Genomic DNA, 20295 nt, shown 5'->3' with positions numbered 1-20295 from the left:
ATGAGACAAAGCACATGTTAAGTAAAATGAAACTTATTACTAAGTAAGTATAAAGGGTGAGAGAGTGAAATTAAGAATTATCAGTGGACTTAAAAGGAATATTTTGAGAATATGTATGATACTTGTAAATTGTAATAAATGTTATCTCCTAAGAATTCAATTAATTCTTTTTTTTCCAATACCTACTTGAATTTCTGCAGAAATAGTTTTAATCCAGTTATCTACTGCCTTTCTGATCCGAATCTTCTCTGACACCTCTCTACAAAACAGAAAAAAGAATTTTCTTAAATTAACATTAAAGGTCCTAAGAATAGATCTCTTACCTAGTTTTGAATCTATTGTGTAGCCCAATATCCTTCATCTGAAAATGAAAAACCAATGTTATTAGTTTCATCAAATGTTTGAAAAGCACATGTAGATCCCAGAAGAAATGTACCAAGGAGAGAAAAAAACAGGGAAAATTAACATCTGTGAAAAATAATAGCAACATGTACATACCCAAATTCCAACTTTATAATAAGTCCACATGTCAAAGGCAATGAAGAACATTTTCTAAACATTAAAACACACTAAAACAAAATGAAGCACTTAGAAAAAAAATATGAGAGCCTGTAAACTGGCAGTTTCATAAAAAACCTTGGGATGCCAACATCCTGTCCTACCTGTTGGTAGATAGAGCATTGATAAATGAATACATGGCAGCTCCATCCTTTGCACGAATAATAGCTTCCAGGTTTTCTTCAAGTACTTTTTTATTGTTTTGTACTCCTCTCAAAATCTTCTCAGCATCTTTCAATATGGATCTCGTATTGGTTATTTGAAGCGTAATGGAATTCTGTGGAAGATCAGCAACCCCTGACACAATGTGAGATTCTTTTGGCTTAAAGGATAAAAAGGCAAGAATGTTAATATGTAAAACTCATATTAATATTTTAATCCAAATAAGAGCTATTACTATAGTTTGGGACATATACTATGCCAATATAGTCTAAGGAATCAATTTGTCAAATTGAAGAGCTATAAAAGAATACTTGGCAACTAAAGTTTCTTTCCATTTAGAAGCACTAATGTGAATGTTCAGTGAAATGGGGCTGGGAAGCCCACAGCAGTTCGGTGGCCAACAAAAGCTCTATCTGGTGAAGAAAGCTAAAACAAAATAAGAGCAAGTTGGCTCTAGGTAGGCAGAGCAGACAATGTGAACTGGATAAACGAGGGCCATTCACAGTTCCCTTCCGCCTTCCTTCCTCTCCAACAGAAGCTGGAGAGCTACAGGTTGCCATGTGGCTCAGTCTTAGCCAAGGAGCAGTAAGTAGAAATCACTTGATGAGGGCTTTTGGAAAAGTTTTGTAAGGGGAACAGGCTGGGCTGACATGTCTTTCCATGCTTTGTCTTCATCATTCCTCTTGCTTTCTGTCTTGATAACTTTATTTCTTCGTGATTTTAACCTTTACTAATCATTAATTTTAGTATCTTGTTCCCACCTTACCTGGAGTATGCCATTTGTTTCATTCCTCTTTTGGCCAAGATCATGAAGAATATCATCAGACTTCTGCACAGTCACTTTAGCTGTTCCTAGTTCTTCATAGGAAGGAAATTTCTGAGTGGATAGAGGGTCAATGCTGTAAAAGATTTAAAATTAAAGTTTTCTAAATTGTCATAAGTTCAGTAAACAGTTGATTATATAAATCTTTGATACATTCTTAGTTATATGAATTCTAAATGAGTCTTATTAAAATTGTACAACAGAATTAATCAGTTATGTGATTAAACATATGAAACACCAAAAATTACAAGAAACAAGATTACTCTGGTTTAGGAATAGTAGAAAAAGAGCAGGAAAAAGCTAACGTGCAAAAGCACTTCTGGAATGGTGGAGTAAGAATCTCTAAAAATCTACTCCTGTTAAGAGTAAAGAGAACACTAGCAAAAATGGTCAAATCAGCTTTTGCAGAATGCTGGAAATTAAACAAAAGCTTGCAACAACCCAAGGAATATTTAAGTAAGAAAATGGCTGACAAGAACAGCAAGCTCTATGGCATTTTTAACTTGCCCTATTCCCAGAGCCCTTTCCCCAACTCTGTGGTAGCTTTGAACATCAACACACTCGGGAATTCCCTGGTGGTCCAGTGGGTAAGACTCCATGTTCCCAATGCAGGGGGCCCGGGTTCAATCCCACATGTATGCCACAGCTAAGAAGTCTGCATGCTGCAACTAAGAAGCCTGCATGCAGTAACTAAAAAGGCCGCAAGAAAGATCCCACGTGCCACAACTAAGACCCAGCACAGCCAAAATAAATAAATAAATAGAACATTTTTTTAAAAAAGAAAACCAACAGCCTCACAACCACTAAAAAGTCAGAACGAGTTTGGAGCCCCTCAAAAAGTCCCTTCTCAGGGTTTCTCCTTAGACCTGACTCAGACTTATCTCAGTGAGAAATCCCATCCCCAGGTCATTCTTCGAAAACAGTGCCAATTGTTCAACATCTTAGCTGCCTGAGGGGGTCATGCCAGTTGAGGCAAACAAGAGGGTAAACAATAAACCAAAAATTTGGGGAATGAGATGTCCATGGTGGAGTTCTGAAAAGCTCCAACACGTTACTGGGGATCTAGAAGGTCATGTGCATGTACAGGGCTATGTGCATGCAAAAGAATGACCTAAAAAGGGCCTAATCTTTCACATCTGACTGATCGTGGGCTCTGTGCGAGTAGGAAGTTAAGGTTAAGACAGACTTATAAACTGCTGGAGCACTGAAGGTATGCCCCAACATGTAGATACACACACACACACACACACACACACACAGCCCCTTGCAAAGACAGGGAGACTTATTCATTCAAAGCAGATAAGGAAATCTCCTTCCAATCATTATCAGACTTAGCTAACCAAATAGAGACTTGCTACACATGATAAAGAATTAAAATTACAGAATTAGTCCAGGAAAATCACTTAACAAACAGCAACAACATGAACAACAACAATCAGCAATACCAACAAACGCTGGTTGGGGGCGGCAGTTGTTGGAAGAATCTGATTTCCAGAACTGGCACATTAAAATGTCTAATTTTCAACAAAAATGTTGTGAGACACAAAGAAACAGGAAAGTATAACTCAGACACAGGAAAAAGCATAGTCAGTAGAAACTGTCCTTGAGGAAGCCCAAATATTGGACTTACTAGAAAAAGAACATAAATGAGCTACTACAATTAAAAGAAAGTATAAGAATGAAGTCTCAGGAACTCCCTGGTGGTCCACTGGTTAGGACTCCGTGCTTTCACTGCCGAGGGCCTGGGTTCAACCCCTGCTCAGGGAACTAAGATCCTGCAAGCTGCACGACACGGCCAAAAAGAAACCTAAAAGAATGAAGTCTCACCAAAGAATATCAATAAAGATAAAAACTATTTTTAAAAAAATAGAAATTCTGAGAGTTGAAAAATACAATAACTGAAATGTAACATTCACTAGACGGGCTAAACAGCATATTCAAATTGGCAAAAGAAAGAATCAGCAAATTTAAAGATAGATTAATTGAAATTATCCAGTTTGAGGAACAGAAGAAAAAAAGAATGAAAAAAATTAAAAGTCTCAGAGACCTGTGGAACATCATCAAGCATACAACATAGCCCTTGGAGAGAAAAAAAAGGTCATGTGCACTATTTAACTGTGTAAAGAAATAACGGCCAAAAACTTCCCCAATTTAATGAGTATTAATCCACTCATCCAAGAAGATCAACAAAATCTAAGGAGGATAAACTCAAAGAGAGCCACACTTAGCTACATCATAGTCAAATTGTCAAAAGCCTAAGACACAGGGAGAATCCTGAAAGCAGCAAGAGAAAAATAACTAATTATATACAGTTTCCTCAGGAAGATTAACAGCTTACTTCTCATCAGAAATCATGAGGTCTAGAAGGCAGTGAGATGACATATTCACAGCACTAAAAGAAAAAGAGTGTCAACCAAAAATTCTACATCTGGCAAAACTACCCTTCAAAGGTAGAAATTAAGACATTCCTAGATAAACAAAACTGAGAGAATTCATCACCAGCAGACCTACTCTACAATAAATACTAAAAAGAGTCCCTCAAAGTGAAATAAAAGGACACCACAAACTAACTCAAATCCATGTGAAGAAACAAAGAGTACTGGTAAAAGTTAACTACATAGGTAAATATAAAAGACAGTATTAAATTATTTTTGTTTATAACTCTTCTATCGGATTTAAAAGACAACTGCATAAAGCAATAATTATCAAGCTGTATAGACAAACTTATAATGCAAGAAGACATAATTTGTATGACAATAATAGCAGAAAGAAAGGGGGAGGGAATCAATCTATATCAGAGCAAAGTTTTTGAATCCTATAGAAATTAAATTGGTATTAATCCTAACTAGATCATTTTAAATTAAGATGTTAATTGTAATTCCTAGGGCAACCACTGAGAAAATAACTCAAAAAATATAGTAAAAGAAGCAACAAGGGAATGAAAATCTTATACTAGAATATATCTATTTAATAAAAAAAAAGACATTATGGAGGAATAGTGGAATAAAAAAAGACCTAAGATATAAAAAAACATATAACAACATGACAGACATAAATCTTACTTTATCAGTAATTACATTAAATGTAATGGACTAAAATTGTAATGTCTTCTTATGAAATTATGCAAAATGTGACACGTTTAGTTTTTATTATTGTAGTTTTCATGACATTCAAAAAAAATTATAGTGGCTTAGATTTACTTGACTTTTTAAAAACTCTTTATAATGTAAAGTTTCAAACATACACAAAAGTAGAAATAATAGTATAATGACCTCTATATACCTTTATTCAACTACAAAAATAACTAACTTATGGCTATTCTCATTTCATTTATACTTCCAACCCAGTTTTCCCCACCCTGCAATGGATTTTTTTAAATTAATTTATTTTATTTTTATTTTTTTATTTTTGGCTGTGTTGGGTCTTCGTTGCTGTATGCGGGCTTTCTCCAGTTGGGGTGAGCAGGGGCTACTCTTCATTGCGGTGGACCGGCTTCTCATTGTGGTGGCTTCTCTTGTTGCAGAGCACGGGCTCTAGGTGCTCAGGCTTCAGTAGTTGTGACTTGCAGGTTCTAGAGCGCAGACTCAGTAGTTGTGGTGCACGGGCTTAGTTGCTCCACAGCAAGTGGGACCTTCCCGGACCAGGGCTCGAACCCATGTCCCCTGTGTTGGCAGGTGGATTCTTAACCACTGTGCCACCAGGGAAGCCCCTGCAATGGATTATTATTGAAGCAAATCCCAGATATCATTTCATCAGAAATGAATAGTAAATAATCCACAGTTTGAGAAAATTAGATGTATTCATAATTATATTATAGAAAAGAGGAAAGATCTATTAGCAGAAGAAAATAGTAACTAAATCTAAGACAATTTTTAAAAGCAATGTTTTAAATTCACTAAAATTTCTAAAAAAATTTTAAAAATATAAACAAAGCTCTTTTCAATGTAGCTTTTATTCCAATCTCTTGTTTTTACCTGTTTCTCCTCTCAGGATTCCATCCTATTTTTGATCTAGTTAGTAAGTTTTTGTCTGAAGATTCACTTATTCTTGTCAAAGAATCATAGCTATTCAAAATTTGTTCCAATAGTCCTACATTTTCTACAATAGAAGAAATACAATATCATTTTTCAAGTAATAATTCATTTCTCTTTTATATACTATCTCACATATATTTGTACTAAATTAGTTTCATGTGGTGATGACCTACTCAATTTACAATGTAGACTACACATACATTCATCAATAAAACTAAATATTTATAACTCAAGGAAACTATACTGGTAAAATTTTAGGCCTGAATTTATTTCCATCACAGAAAAAAGGAATTTGAACGAGAAGTAACATCATCACAAAGCCCAGTAAACTGTAACTATTTTTTTTTTTTTTTTTTTGCGGTACGCAGGACTCTCACTGCTGTGGCCCCTCCCGCTGCGGAGCACAGGCTCCAGACGCACAGGCTCAGCGGCCATGGCCTATGGGCCCAGCCGCTCCGCGGCATGTGGGATCCTCCCGGACCGGGGCACGAACCCGTGTCCCCTGCATCGGCAGGTGGACTCTCAACCGCTGCGCCACCAGGGAAGCCCTGTAACTATTTTTATAAACAGTGAAAGGGAGATTTAACTATTTCTTCACAACAACTATTGGTTGAATCCTCCTTTTAGCCTCATCTTTAATGAGACTACATAACAAACTTTTTTTTTTTTTGGTGAGGTTAGTTTTTTTTGGTGAGGTTAGTAATTAAAGATTTTATTATCTTTTAAATTCCTTAAGATTCTTTAAATGTGTCCAAGACAAGACTGGAATGCATTTAAATGACTCCAAAAATGAAAGCTTATATTTAACATTTTTACTTACTTTTACTAGAAAGGCTATATTTTAAGTGTCTATAACAAATTATTATTTCCTGTCACTTATAAAGGTTATTAGCACTTTTTCCAATTGAACACAATAATAAATGTTAAAATTCTCTGAGTTTTAGTATTTAAATTCACACTTAAAAACAATACAAGTAAACATGATAATCAACCTTACCTTCTATAAAGCATTATTTTTTATTTATTAATAACAAATTTTTTTCATTAAAGGTTTAAGTAATAACATGTTGAAGATAGTCAGAATAATTATAAAGGTATATCTCCAACTCCTTCTACAAAGAACCTAAAGAAGCTTGATTTGCCCAGAAAGTATCATTTAAATACAAATATTAAAAATAGAGATCCTACTTCAGTTACTACAAGGCACATTAGAGAATTATAAATCATGAGTGTGGAAATCTGTTCCTAATTTGAGATGGGTCTAATAAAAGTAGTGGGTGCTAATTATAATTGCTTTATTACCTGTATGATGTGATATCTCCATATTTTCTTTTTTATCCGTAGGATTTTCCCTCTTTGATATTTTATCATCCTTTGAAACAGGTACAGGAGCAAATCTGCGGGGTGCTGGTGTCTCCAAAGGAGATTTCTGTTTATCAAAATTGGTATCTTCAACCTCTATTGAAGGTGCTTCAATAGAAAATAAAGAAAATAATAAATTTAACTTACTTTTTAAAAACGTTTAAATTGTAATATTACTCTTCCCCATATTTTAAAAATAAAACAAAAATTATATAGGATACTCAAATTATTAACAAATATATAGAAATAAGTTCATCCTCACTAGAATCAGAAGAATACAAACTATAAACACTTTATACTTATACCTAATAAATAAGAAAAAAATATGACAATATTCAGTGCTATTCAAGTTGTGGTGAAAAATGGCATAGCCAGACACTGCTCGTGGCAATGAAAACTGGTAAGACCATCTGGTGCTAAGTATAGCAAGTCTTAAAATTTTTATATACTTTGATCTAGAGAGATCCCACTTTAGAGTACAAAATACATTAGACAACTATGAACGGTGAGCGTGGAAACCTGAGTTCCGGCTCTAGCTCTGACACTTTCACTCTCAAGCCAGGTGACCTTGAGCAGGCAGTCATAACCTTTCTGGGCTTCATCTTCCTCCCTTTACAACTTAGAAACTGATTCACATCACTTCACAAAAGTTTTGTAAGACCCACTCATTTGGGGGAAACGTAAAGCACCTTGCAAGTATAAGGAACCTTTAACATGTCTGTAATCCAACAATGTTCTAACAAATCAAATGTCGGGAATGTTGTACTCCATGGATCTGTATATCATTAAAGGGATAGGCCCTTGATTTTCATTAGTTCATTATTCAAATATCAATAATTTGGAGATACATTTATTGATATAGTTTAAATTCCAAAGGATTAACACAAATAAGCTATGTATTCCTTTGTTTTTATAAAGAGATTTTTAAAATTCCATTAAAATAGACTTGCATTACTAACTCTTTGAAAATATTTAGAAATAGTTTCTAATTGTACTCAGATGGTTTCTCCCCTGACAGAATCAAGAAAACAGCAAATATCCAGTTTGTCAGAAAATTGGTGAATTGATGACAAGCATTTTTGATGCTAGATAAGTAAAATTTTTCTAAATTTATATAGAAGTGCTTCTGACAATTTATGAAAGTTATTAATTAAAACCATTAAGTAGAACATGATCCATAACTTGACTGAACAAGTTTCAAAATAATCTAAAACTTACTTGACCTTAAAAAAAACAAAACCTAATTTTATAAAACAAAGAGTCTCTCACAACCTTGTAAGTAAGTTTTCAGCTTATATACTGCAAAGAACATTCATAGCTGGTATTTTTTATTCATAGAAAACTACATATTTTTACCTTGTTTGGAAGCAAAGGTGTTATGTGAAGATAGATTACTGCTACCAAAATTCAAATGGTCTGGTTTTACAGAATACTTTTCCACTGCTCTAGAAGGGGGCACAGTAACGGGCTGAAAACTACTAGTCTTGAGTGCAGCACTAATGAAGTGAGTCTAGAAAACATAAAATTACTTTGTTAATTTCAAATATCATTTGAAAGAGTTAGATGACAAAATACTTCGAATTTATTAGAAGATTTGAAAACAATCTATTAGATTTAATAAACAATGAAAATACATACATTACATGCAACTATCTACTGCAGCAGCAATGCCACTGGAAGCATATAATAGCACTTGGGTTAAGTCTGGCTCTGCAGTGTGGCCCTGATCATTTAATTTATTCTAAACCTCCGTTTCTTCCTTTTCACCTCAGAGATGGCTCAAGAGACACTGAAGCAGGGTAGGAGAGGACCAGGAAGAAGGGACCCTAGCCCTAGACCTCTACTTAAACCAGAGAATTTAAAACCAAAACATCTCATCTTTTATATCCTGGATGGTAAGATTTTATTTTAATTAAAGGTTTAAAAACCATTGACAGAAAGCACTCAAATAAAATAGTAGCCGCGCATAGTAGCAGCAGTAATTTATGCATTTACGTATAAATGGAAACTATAGTGACAACACAGTTTTAACACTATTAAAACATCTGAAATGTGTAAGTATCTTAACTAATAAAATGGATTTTAAAAGAGTTTTATGCTAGACAAAGAAAAACCGGAAAGATTTATAGTTTTACAGAATTCTTAAAAGTGTGTTGAGATCACTCTTCAAAAAGAATTTCATTTCATTAAGCCTTAACTGAACTACTAAAATACTCACTGAAAGTTCAATTTTCTCTGTAGTTATAGGCTTTATAAATAAGATGTCTGAATTAGCAAAGATTCCATTCTTCCAAAATCAGAAAGTTAATAAATTATGCGTTTATTTATGGAAGGATAAATGAATGGCAGGCACCTAGAACTACCTTAAAAAAACTCAATGTGCTTTTCAAATGTGTCATCTCATTCTATCCTGAACCAAAAATATTTTCTAGGTAAAGAAATCAAGGCTCAGAGAAGCAAAGTTACCTGTAGACTGGGGACCAGCACTCTGATAGGCCCACTCCTAGCCTCTCCAGATGACATGCTGCATACTCAATTTTAGCAATGTATGGAGTACTTAGTAAAACTTTATTTTATATGCCCATAATCATTCCAATAAAAATAATATCTTAATCCCATGAAAATTTCAAGACAAGCTCTATTAGGAAGTCTTGAAAATAACAGGACATTAGTGTTCACTCTGTGATCTTATATTGAGCTATGATAAGCTTATTTTTATATATTCTTCTGAATGTTATATTTTAATTTTATTTTTAAAAGTTTTTAAACTGCATACTAAGTAGGGAAAAAAAGTAAATTAAAACCAATGCAGGGCTTCCTTGGTGGTGCAGTGGTTAAGAATCTGCCTGCAAATGCAGGGGACACGGGTTTGAGCCCTGGTCCGGGAAGATCCCACATGCCATGGAGCAACTAAGCCCATGCACCACTACTGAGTCTGAGATCTAGAGCCCGCGTGCCACAACTACTGAGCCCACGTGCCACAACTACTGAAGCCCGCGTGCCTAGAGCCTGTGCTCCGCAACAAGAGAAGCCACTGCAATGAGAAGCCCGTGCACCGCAACGGAGAGTAGCCCCAGCTCGCCGCAACTAGAGAAAGCCCGCGCCCAGCAACGAAGACCCAACACAGCCAAAAATAAATAAATAAAATAAATAAATTTATTTTAAAAAACCCAATGCATTTACGATGCTGGTCATTCACTCATTCAAAAAGAAAGTATACTGAGTACCTGAGTGCTGGGTAGTATCCCAGGACTTAGAAATTCCAAAATAAATAAGAAACTATACTATCAGCTCTCTGTGAGGATAATTCTTCTTCTTTTTTTTTTTTTTTGCGGTACGCGGGCCTCTCACTGCTGTGGCCTCCCCCGTTGTGGAGCACAGGCTCCGGACGTGCAGGCTCAGCGGCCATGGCCCACGGGCCCAGCCGCTCCGCGGCATGTGGGATCCTCCCGGACCAGGGCACGAACCCGTGTCCCCTGCATCGGCAGGCGGACTCCCAGCCACTGCGCCACCAGAGAAGCCCAATTCTTCTTTTTATAATAGCCCAGTGCCTCATATTCAAAAGGCATAAGAATATTCATTCTTTTTAATTAAGTAAATGTAGAAGCAAATAAGTATACTAGGTGGTTCTCATCCAAGGGTGTGCAACAGAATCATTAGAGAGCTTTCAAGGATTCCCAGACCCCATCTGAGACCTGCTGTCTCAGACTTTCTGAGAGGTACAAGCACGTGTATATTCATAAAGCTCTCCAAGTGAGTCTGATGCACATTCCCAGGCTAAGAGCCACTGATGTAAACAAAAAACTGCAATGCAATAAATGCCCTTTAAAAACGCCGTCAACGGAAATACCACAAAAGAAGGAAAAGCCAACTATAAGGAGAGGTCTCACAGAGCTAGACGTCTGAACTAGAACATGCAGAGTTACCCCCTAGAGGAAAAGAATTCTGAACAAAAGCAAATCATTATTTAAGAACTAAAACTGTTACAATCTCCTGAGCTATTGCAATAATCAATGAATATTAGCTTAGAGATCCACGTGATAAAAGGTCATGGAATGTGTAATCCCTTTATTACCTGAATATCTATTTGTTGTTGCTGCAGTTTTTCAAGATGCCTAATGTACTGCTCCATAAACACATTCATTTGCTTTCCATGATCACGGCAGTGTAGTTTCTCATGTTTATTCTGAATGGTTGTCTGCTGCTCTGTAACGCGTTGTAGCTGTTTATCAGTCTCCTGTAACTTATTGAGTAATTCTGTAACAGTATTGACCTTTGATTCCAACTCACTCTGCACCTAAAACAGTAAAAATACCCAAAGATATCAAAAATATGCTCAATTACTAGAAAGATTATATAAAGTGATTGGTATTGAGAAATTATCAAACCAAATTTCTGATGATTTTATGCCTTTATTTTTAGAATCAGAGAAATAAAAGGCAGAAGATAGTTATCCTTAAGTAGATCTTTTCTCTCATAAAAAATAACAAATTTGTCACATACAATTTTTATTTCTTAAGTGGAAATTAAATACTTAATGGAAATTAAAAATACTTAAATGGAAATTAAAAAGAAGGAAATAGCAAAACAAAGTAGCTTTCGATACTTCACTAATCTGAGGCTGAGTTAGGTCAGCAGTCCTGGCTCTCCCCCTATTGGCTCTAAGACCTTATTGCTGACTCTGACCTGTTTCTCATTTTTCCCATTTACAAACTGAGGGGTTTGGCATAGATGGTCTGTATGGTCCCTTCTAGCTCTAAAATAAGGATGACCAAACATCCCAGGTACCCAGGACTGAGGGGTTCCCAAGATGATATTTTTCAGTGCTAAAACTAAGAAAGTCCAGGATTTTCTAGAACTAACACAGGGATGAGAGATAAATCTCACAACTTCTGAGAAATAATTCACAACTACAGACAGCAATATCCCTAGCCAATGGCTGGACACAACAATTACAGAATCAGTTTCTAATAAACATTTTTACATTTTACAAAGTAGTAATGACTATCTGGGAAGAAACAGATATACTTTTATCAGTGGAGCTGCTGTTGCAATGGCGGCAGCAGTTGCTGCGGCCACAGTTGCAGCTGAATCAATTCCACTGGGTGAAGTTCTACTCTCCTGAATAATAGGGTCCTTTTCTGCGCTGGCATCTTCTAAAAGCTGTACCTTTACCTCCTTAAAGACAGGCATGCTTTGAGCTCTGTAAATAAAAAAGGAATAAAATCTATTCAGTAACCTCTACTGAACCATTAGAAGAAATACCTACAAGTGGTAATCTGCTGCAGGTGAGTTTTCTTGATTTTTTTAAGTTAAATCCCTATTTTTCACTATCAGCATCTTATCAGTCATTTGGTTAATGAAATCTATTAAGGCTCAGGTCACTACACACTAAAGAAATAAAAAGGTAATTCCTTGAAGGCACTGATATTTCAGAAAATATGACTTAAGCATGTGGAAAAGACATGGGCACAATTACAATGATTTATAGTCAAGAAGTACAGATTTAAAACATGCAGAAAAGGCTCTAAGAATTTAGGTATCAAGTTTTACCCCCAAAATAAGACAACCCAAGAGGGATCGTTAAAACTGCTGAAAAGAATTTTTAAAATTCTAACTCATTTAGATTTAATAAATGTCACCTAGTTTATTAAAATGGGCACAAAATACACTACTAGGCAGTCTGGATTAAAAATGAGTCCAGAAAACAGACACATATTCACAGTAAGGCATTTAACTAAACACCTAAAAAAAAAAAAAAAAAAAAAAAAGACTGGTCAATTTTGTGCTGTATTTGGCCTAAAAGAAATCAATGAAAGAAAACACTGACAAAACTGAAGACTCCCTAAGGTAAGTCTAAGTAAAATCAACAGGAATGAGCTCCATCTCCAGCTGCTGAATTTCCACCCTTTGATTTTTCTTTTTGTTTTGTTTTGCGGTACGCGGGCCTCTCACTGTTGCGGCCTCTCCTGTTGCAGAGCACAGGCTCCGGATGCGCAGGCTCAGCGGCCATGGCTCACGGGCCCAGTCGCTCCGCGGCATGTGGGATCTTCGCAGACCGGGGCATGAACCTGTGTCCCCTGCATCGGCAGGCAGACTCTCAACCACTGAGCCACCAGGGAAGACCCCCATCCTTTGATTTTTGAAGAAGGCCACAGAGCTCTTAAACTTACTCCTCATTGATGTTGCCTCATTTCTATTAAGAGCATCATTTTTCTCTCATTCTCAAAATTTTGAAGTTAACTTCTCTATCATCGTTTACCTTCTCATGCCCAGCTGAGTCATCAGGTTTTGTCAATTATTTCATCACAATTGCAGGACTAGTGTCATGGAATTATGGAGGTAGGGGGAACCCAGTAGCCCATCTTTCCTAATTTTCACATCAAGAAACTGAGGTCCATAGAGGTAACGGGATTTACTTGATCACGTCACAGAACTAGTAAGTAGCTGAGTTAGGACCAGTTCCCAGAGATCGTCCCATAACACCAAGCTTTCTCTCTCAAACAGCACTTCTCCCTTCAGACTTCTGCTCTAGTACAAACCATCATCTCTGGCCAACTATTTCATTCTTCCCGTTTCTAATTGCTTAAAAACTCTCCACACACATTTTCCCACCATTCAAAAATCTAAAATCATTCCTTATAGACAACTGAATAGGCTACTTTCCTGTTTGGCCTTCCACACACTCCATCCTCTGGCCCTGCCCTATACACACTGCACTTTTCCTCCCAAAACCACCTCTTCCTGAGGCACACTGCTCTCACTTACTACGCCATGCCACTCCCACAGCTGACTCCATGCTTTTTCTCACTCTCTCAACCTTCTTCACCTAACTTACTCTATCCTTCTAAAGATACAACAAAAGCCTTACCTTTTTCAATAAGCCTGCTCTCATAACATTTCCTCTTGATCTTTCCATTCATTAATTACTTTTGCATTTACTTCCTATACCACACAACTGAGGCTTGACAGTCAGCCATCCTATGGTTTAAATGTCTGTACAGAACGGTTTAACAATGTATTGAATGTTTCCGCTCACAGCTCTAATCATGCATTCCTCCATATATCTACCTATTCTCTCCCCAGCCAAGCTCTAAGCAACCTGGGGTGGGGGGCCGGGGACTTCTTTTATACCAAACAGCAACTAAGAAAGAGCACATAGTAGGTGCTCAATATATATTTAGCTGACTGAGTGGTGTACTAAGAAAATGTAATTCAGATAATCTGTATCTTTTAGAATTTCTGTCTGAAGTCTGAATGTGATTTACCCTTTAAGATCTTTCATTCTACTTTAATACATTAAATTGACCAACAAGAAAAATAACATTATAAGGCTAGACATCAACTTCTTTATAGGCTTTAAAATTTTATTTTTTCCAATTATCAAATTAATAAATGCTCAATGTAGCGAATGAGCTTCTAAGTGTAAAGAACTAGAAAAAATGCACATAACTCTCCCATTCAGAAGAAACTGTTTCCTTCTAGTCTTTTTCTAGAACTTTCTTCTTTATTCCTAAATCCTCTGAATCTGGCATCTATCCCAATGCTACACTGAAACTGCTCTTACCAAGGCCATTAATACCTCGTCTTGCTCAATTCAATGGACACTTTTCAGTCCTTATCTTTCTTTACCTCTGAGCAGCTATCAAACTTAGAACCTCATTTCCCTTGGTTTTGTTAAGACCATACTCTCTTACACCTCTGGATAAACTTTCTGAGTAACATTTAGAAGCCACATTGCTTTCTTTGCACATCTCTTAAAGGTTTGGTTTTCTCAGAGCCCTACCCTATGCCATCTCTTTTCACTCTCACACTCTCACCGAGTCACTTCAATCACTTCCAGAGCTTAGACTACTATCTACATACAGACGACTTATGGATTTCTAGCTTAGACCCCTTTTGTAAATTTGACCTTTATATTCAATTTCCTATCAGACATTTTTCACCTGGATGTCTCATAGGTACCTCAAACCCCTGCTTACGTCTAAAATGAAATTTATTCCCCCAAGGCTTCCATTTCTTAATGAATACTACTACTGACTATGCATTTATACAAGCTAAAAATCTAGGATCCATCCTTAGCTCCTTCCTCACTCTCACATCTAAGCAGCAAGTCCTGTCAATTCTATCTCCAGATCATCTTCCAAACCTGTGTACTCCTCTACAGCCCAGCATGATTCCCACCCTCACATTCCACCACTCCCCAATGTACTCAGGACCAATCTAATTCATCTCTTTAAAAGATTCCTGAAAAATTTATAGTCAACTGGTTTCCTGGACTCCAGTCCAGTCCTCTTCCAATCCATTTTTTCATAACTACCTGAGTGAGCCTTTTAAGAAAAATATATCACACTTTAAAACTTTTAAATGATTTGCTGTTTCTCTTTAAGTCCAAACTTCTTTAAAGTAGTTTATAACCTCACCCCTTGCTTACCTCTCCAGCCACATGTAAGGACATTCTACCCTTGTTCTAGACACTCTGGACAGACTCTTCATTCCTCAAAGGCTCCAGCTGATTACCTTTTATCACAGCTTTACAGCATATTATAGTAGCAAATAGGGCAGATTTTCCATCATTCCATTTCTGTTTCTCCAAAATTAGCTATTCTCAACTGTGTGCATTCTAGATGTATGTATTCTTAACAGTATGTGTATATATTCTCAATTTGTGTGTCCTTCCAAGTAAATTTTAGAATCACTTTGCCAAATTCCATCCACCATTCTCAAAAAAAAAAAAAAAAATTCAAGTGACACTAACTACAGCAAAATCTCTCTTAACCCAGTATGAGAGTCATTTTATATTTCTGACTCAATTATTATTCTCTACATTGCAATGACCTTCTCAGAGGCCCTTCCTAGTTTTTTTGTTTTTTGCTTTTTAAAAAAAATTCTGTGCATCCATCCTGAAATGGGGAGAGATCTACTGTGAACAGATAAGAGGCGTAGTGTTCACAGTTACCTCTCACTGTCCACTTGTATATAAACAACTTCTCCCTCTCGGATCTGAGAGTTCTGACTTGAAGGCAAGTTGATAAAGTCCCCATTACGGTTGCAAGCAGCCACTTCCACCTGGGGTCAGCTGGATGGAAATGGTAATCACTTTCTCTCCAAATGAGTCAGATGTAGTCTGCAATTTTTAGTTCAAGTATAGAATCTGGGAGACTGCACTACTCCCTCATGCCCTTACTTTTGCCTTTTCTTATATATTTACAAATCCCAGAATGCAATTTACCATCCAAATTCTCCTCCTAACCACCATATCACATATTGGGAACTGGAGGCTGATCAAATGTAAAAAGGAAAAGCACCATTAAGCAAAACAACCAGTTGTGAAACTCTGGCTGGCTCAGATCACACCCTTGTAGTTTGGAGGTAATATTTATTTCGTTAGTGTTTCCCAGAGTATAATATGTATACCATGGATAACTATAGGTGAAAAAGAATAAACTTTATCTTAATAGTTATATACTTATTTTCATTGTATTATTAGAAATACCAACTTTCCACTTATAGAAGTAATCTAAAATTTCCTTTTTGAATAAAATGAGAGTTCAAAAGTAAGTAAACATTTTTCCTATTTTCTAAGGGGCGTCCCGGGCTGCTCTGGTTTAGGAGTAGAATACATTTAGCCTAAGAATATGTATCTCATTCCACCGTCACTAATGATAAAAAAAAAAAAATTCCTCCAGTGATATATTCTTTCATGTTTAGCATGGTGCTGTTGTCAGGGTTGGTTCTGTATTTCACTGGCATTAAAGATAAAGTTGGGAGGAAGCATTTGCATAGAGTAGTAGCCACATTCCCCTTCACTCCATCCAGATGCTAAGCTTGTCCCTTTCTCAAATCTTAACCAGAAAAAGTCTAAATGTCCTTTGATAGTAAGTAGTAAGTATTATATATTTGGAACTACTTGACTACTGCTATAAGCAGTATAGTGAGGTGACTAAGAGAGGACTCTAAACACAGACTACCTGGGTTTGAATCCCAGCCCAGTGAATACTTGCTAAATGACTTTGGGAAAATCAATCCCTCTCTACCTCAGTTTCCTTATCTATAAAATGGGGATTCTGTAAAATTGGGATAGTAATGGAATCTATTTCATTGGATTTTGAGAGAATTCAATGAGTTAATGCACATAAAGTGCTTAGAACAATACATCTTCAATAATAATAATAATAATTAACAGCCACTGAGTATTTTACACATGCCCAGCACCATGAAAAATGCTTTATACATATTATCACATATATATATTTCACACATTGGAAAAAAAAAAAACTTTTTCCTAGGTGCAAAGTATAAATAAAGCTGATTTTAGAGAACCATATAGAAACACAAGAAATGGCCCACCTATTTTCTGTAAATGAAACTTACTTTTGTTTTAAAACTGCTCTTAGAGCATCTTTCTGTCCCATAGTGTACTGGGAAATAAAGATGTCATTTGCTGCAAAATCAAAACACAAAAATATACTTTAGATTCCTGAAAATTTATTAAATTTTGATAAGCTACTCAAAGAAAAACTTTTTTAACTAAAAAAAAATGTTTGGGGATTCAGCAATATGACCTTTCAATTTAAAAAGGTAAGGAACACATTAAATGACTGAGTAATAATAGTTATAACCCTAGACTGTAAGAAAAAAATTGTGTAAAAACACCTGGGGCCAAATTAGAGACATTTGTTCAAACTCTAACAATAAAACTGCTTAGATGAAAATAAAACCAACTACTTTTTAACTGTCATTAAATAAATTTTTTCAATGCATATTTTAATCTATTATCTTACCAAAGACTATACAAAACTTGAATTCAGCATGTATAAACAGGTATCAAATACCAAACCTATGCAATATGTTGGCAATAATAAAAGTATCCTTACTGTTACAAACCATTTTCTGGACTTTAGAGATTCCATTAGTAGCTTAATTTGGAAGGAAAAACTAATTAAAAATGAAAATAATAAGAAAAAACTGTAAGGCTGTTTAATGAATATCTAAAAAGAAAAATCAATCAATGTCTAAAAATCTAAAATTCTATCCTTACCAAGGAAATTCTTACACGTTACAACATAAATGAACCATGAAGACATGCTAAGTGAAATAAGTCAGTCACCAAAGGACAAAAACTGTATGATTCCATATATATGAGGTATAGTGGAATTTATAGACAGAAAGTAGAATGGTGGGAGGGGGAATAGAGTTAGTATTTGATGAGTACAGAGTTTCAGTTGGGGAAGATGAAAAGTTCTGGAGATGGACGGTGGTGATGGCTGCACAATATGAATATACCTAATGCTACAGAACTGTACACTTAAAAATGGTAAAGATGGTAAATTTTATGTTATTTATGTTTTACCAAAAAAAATCAAATCTATCCTTTTACCTTTTTGTCTGTTGTTCTCTTCTGTTTTATCCAAAGGCAACACTTGCACTGCAACATCTTTAGAAAAATCCTTTAAGATATGAAAGGAAGAAATGAAAGGCTAAATAAACTTTATGATTTATTATTCATCAATTACCATTTACTAGCCATGTGACTGCTGTGCCCTGGGAGGACAGGGCTGTGTGTTTTATATGCTTAATTCCCAGCACCACCATAATGCTTAGGTACCTTGAAGCTACTCAAAGATTTGCTGAATGAGTAATGAGCTGTCATCAAGTGAACGAATGGGTAAGTGAACAAGCAAGCAACTGTGACCTTGAAATTCAGATTCAAATCCTGATTTGGTACTCTCAGCAGAGCAACTTATGTAACATCTCAGTGGCTATAGTTAAATGTGAAAATGTGATTCACTGTGAGTCAAATGAAGTTCGTAAGGATGGTCAACGCATGGCACAATATCACAAATTAATCACAGTATTCTTTGTCACTAAGCTATAATGTGGTCTCAGAAGACTTCACTATATAAGTGACACCTACTGGCAAATAGCTTTCTGCTCACATGTGTAACCCTAGACTTCGTTTCTAAGATTCTATTCAGTGCCAAGACACCATGACTTTTTAAGTACTAGGTTCAGTCAACATTGCTTCATCTTCCTTACACACACATTTTTTTTCCCTGCTAAATCATTAAAGGGAAAAGAGAAAATCATAAAAGAAAACTGATCCAAGCTATCTGCTGATAACAGGTGTTAACTTCCTAAAAATAGCCAATGAGGCTAACAATACAGTAGAATGTATCTGGGAAATTAATGTAAAGAACTCCCACAAATCCGTTAGAAAAAGCACAGCACATAAATATGTAATTCACAAAAGAGTAAATACAGGTGGCAATATAAATGAAAAAAATTTCCCCTCCACTAATAATAAAAGAAATAGAAAATAAAACAATGAGATGCCTTTTTCACCTATCAAAATGGCAGGGGTTTTTTTGGTTTAATTTTAATGCTTCGTATAAATAAAGACGGGGAGAAATAACCCCACTAATTCTTACTCATGACCTTGCTGGAGAATATATATTGATACAGTTTTTCTGGAGGCAATTTAGAAACATTGCAAAAAAACGTGCATAATCTTTTATCTAATAATTTTACACCTAGAAATTAATACAAGGAAATGAGCTAGGATATATACCAGAATGTTCATCACCTGCTTGTTTATATTATAAAAAACGGGGAAAAAAACCTTAATGTCAAATGACAGGAATATGAACAAATAAACTTTGGTACATACATACACTGAAATTCTGTGAACCCATTAAAAGTTCCTAGGAAAGGCGCCTGGTGGCGCAGTGGTTGAGAGTCCGCCTGCCGATGAAGGGGACACGGGTTCGTGCCCCGGTCCGGGAAGATCCCACATGCCGCGGAGCGGCTGGGCCCATGAGCCATGGCCGCTGAGCCTGCGCGTCCGGAGCCTGTGCTCCGCGGCGGGAGAGGCCGCAGCGGTGACAGGCCCGCGTACCGCAAAAAAAAAGAAAAATAAAGTACACAAAAGGCTTCAGAATAGTTTGAATGATATATAATTTACACCTCACTTTTTTTTTATTATGTTGTTACGGCTGCTTTACCTTTACCTTACAGTTTGTAAAAACATTTCTTTGGTAAATGCAATTTAAATAAAAACAAGGTCTGTTGCTAATCAAACAAAATTTTAAAAAGCATTATTTGCCAATACTTAAAATTTTAACATGAGCATAATTAAGAATTCTTTTGCTTACACTTTCTGACACAGTGGGATTTTCTAATGGAGGCTGCTGATAATTTCTGGCAGAAGTTAAGTCTGATGAACCTAACAAAATAAAGGAATCAATTTTAGTGATTTTTAAATCAGGATGTTACCTTTTGAAACTGTACAAATATAATTCAAGAACTATAAACTCCATATTAATGCAATTAATTAAATTGGAAGCCACTCTTCAT

At 35.9% G+C, this 20295-nt stretch overlaps 1 protein-coding gene across 6 annotated transcripts in view; it reads right to left on the bottom strand.

Moving 5' to 3' along the window:
- Positions 1 to 20295, bottom strand: part of KIAA0586 (KIAA0586 ortholog) — a 105697-nt gene that overhangs the window by 83770 nt on the left and 1632 nt on the right. For 3 of the 6 annotated variants that reach the window (XM_033404680.2, XM_033404677.2, XM_049706364.1), the window contains exons 3-13: positions 20094 to 20164; positions 18320 to 18389; positions 17314 to 17383; positions 11968 to 12142; positions 11015 to 11236; positions 8296 to 8449; positions 6880 to 7047; positions 5518 to 5641; positions 1487 to 1619; positions 663 to 880; positions 187 to 259 (exon numbers count right to left, since the gene is read on the bottom strand). In XM_033404680.2, coding sequence (XP_033260571.1) covers positions 187 to 259; positions 663 to 880; positions 1487 to 1619; positions 5518 to 5641; positions 6880 to 7047; positions 8296 to 8449; positions 11015 to 11236; positions 11968 to 12142; positions 17314 to 17383; positions 18320 to 18389; positions 20094 to 20164 — 1478 coding nt within the window. Of the gene's footprint in view, positions 1 to 186; positions 260 to 662; positions 881 to 1486; positions 1620 to 5517; positions 5642 to 6879; positions 7048 to 8295; positions 8450 to 11014; positions 11237 to 11967; positions 12143 to 17313; positions 17384 to 18319; positions 18390 to 19609; positions 19629 to 20093; positions 20165 to 20295 lie in introns of those variants that run through there. The other 3 variants (XM_049706365.1, XM_049706366.1, XM_033404682.2) reach the window with 3 other exon arrangements.

The sequence above is a fragment of the Orcinus orca genome, chromosome 2 (genome assembly GCF_937001465.1).
Source record: "Orcinus orca chromosome 2, mOrcOrc1.1, whole genome shotgun sequence".
Classification (NCBI taxonomy): Eukaryota; Metazoa; Chordata; class Mammalia; order Artiodactyla; family Delphinidae; genus Orcinus; species Orcinus orca.
The sequence above is the reverse complement of the archived record's forward strand: the minus strand, read 5'-3'. Positions and strand labels throughout refer to the sequence as shown.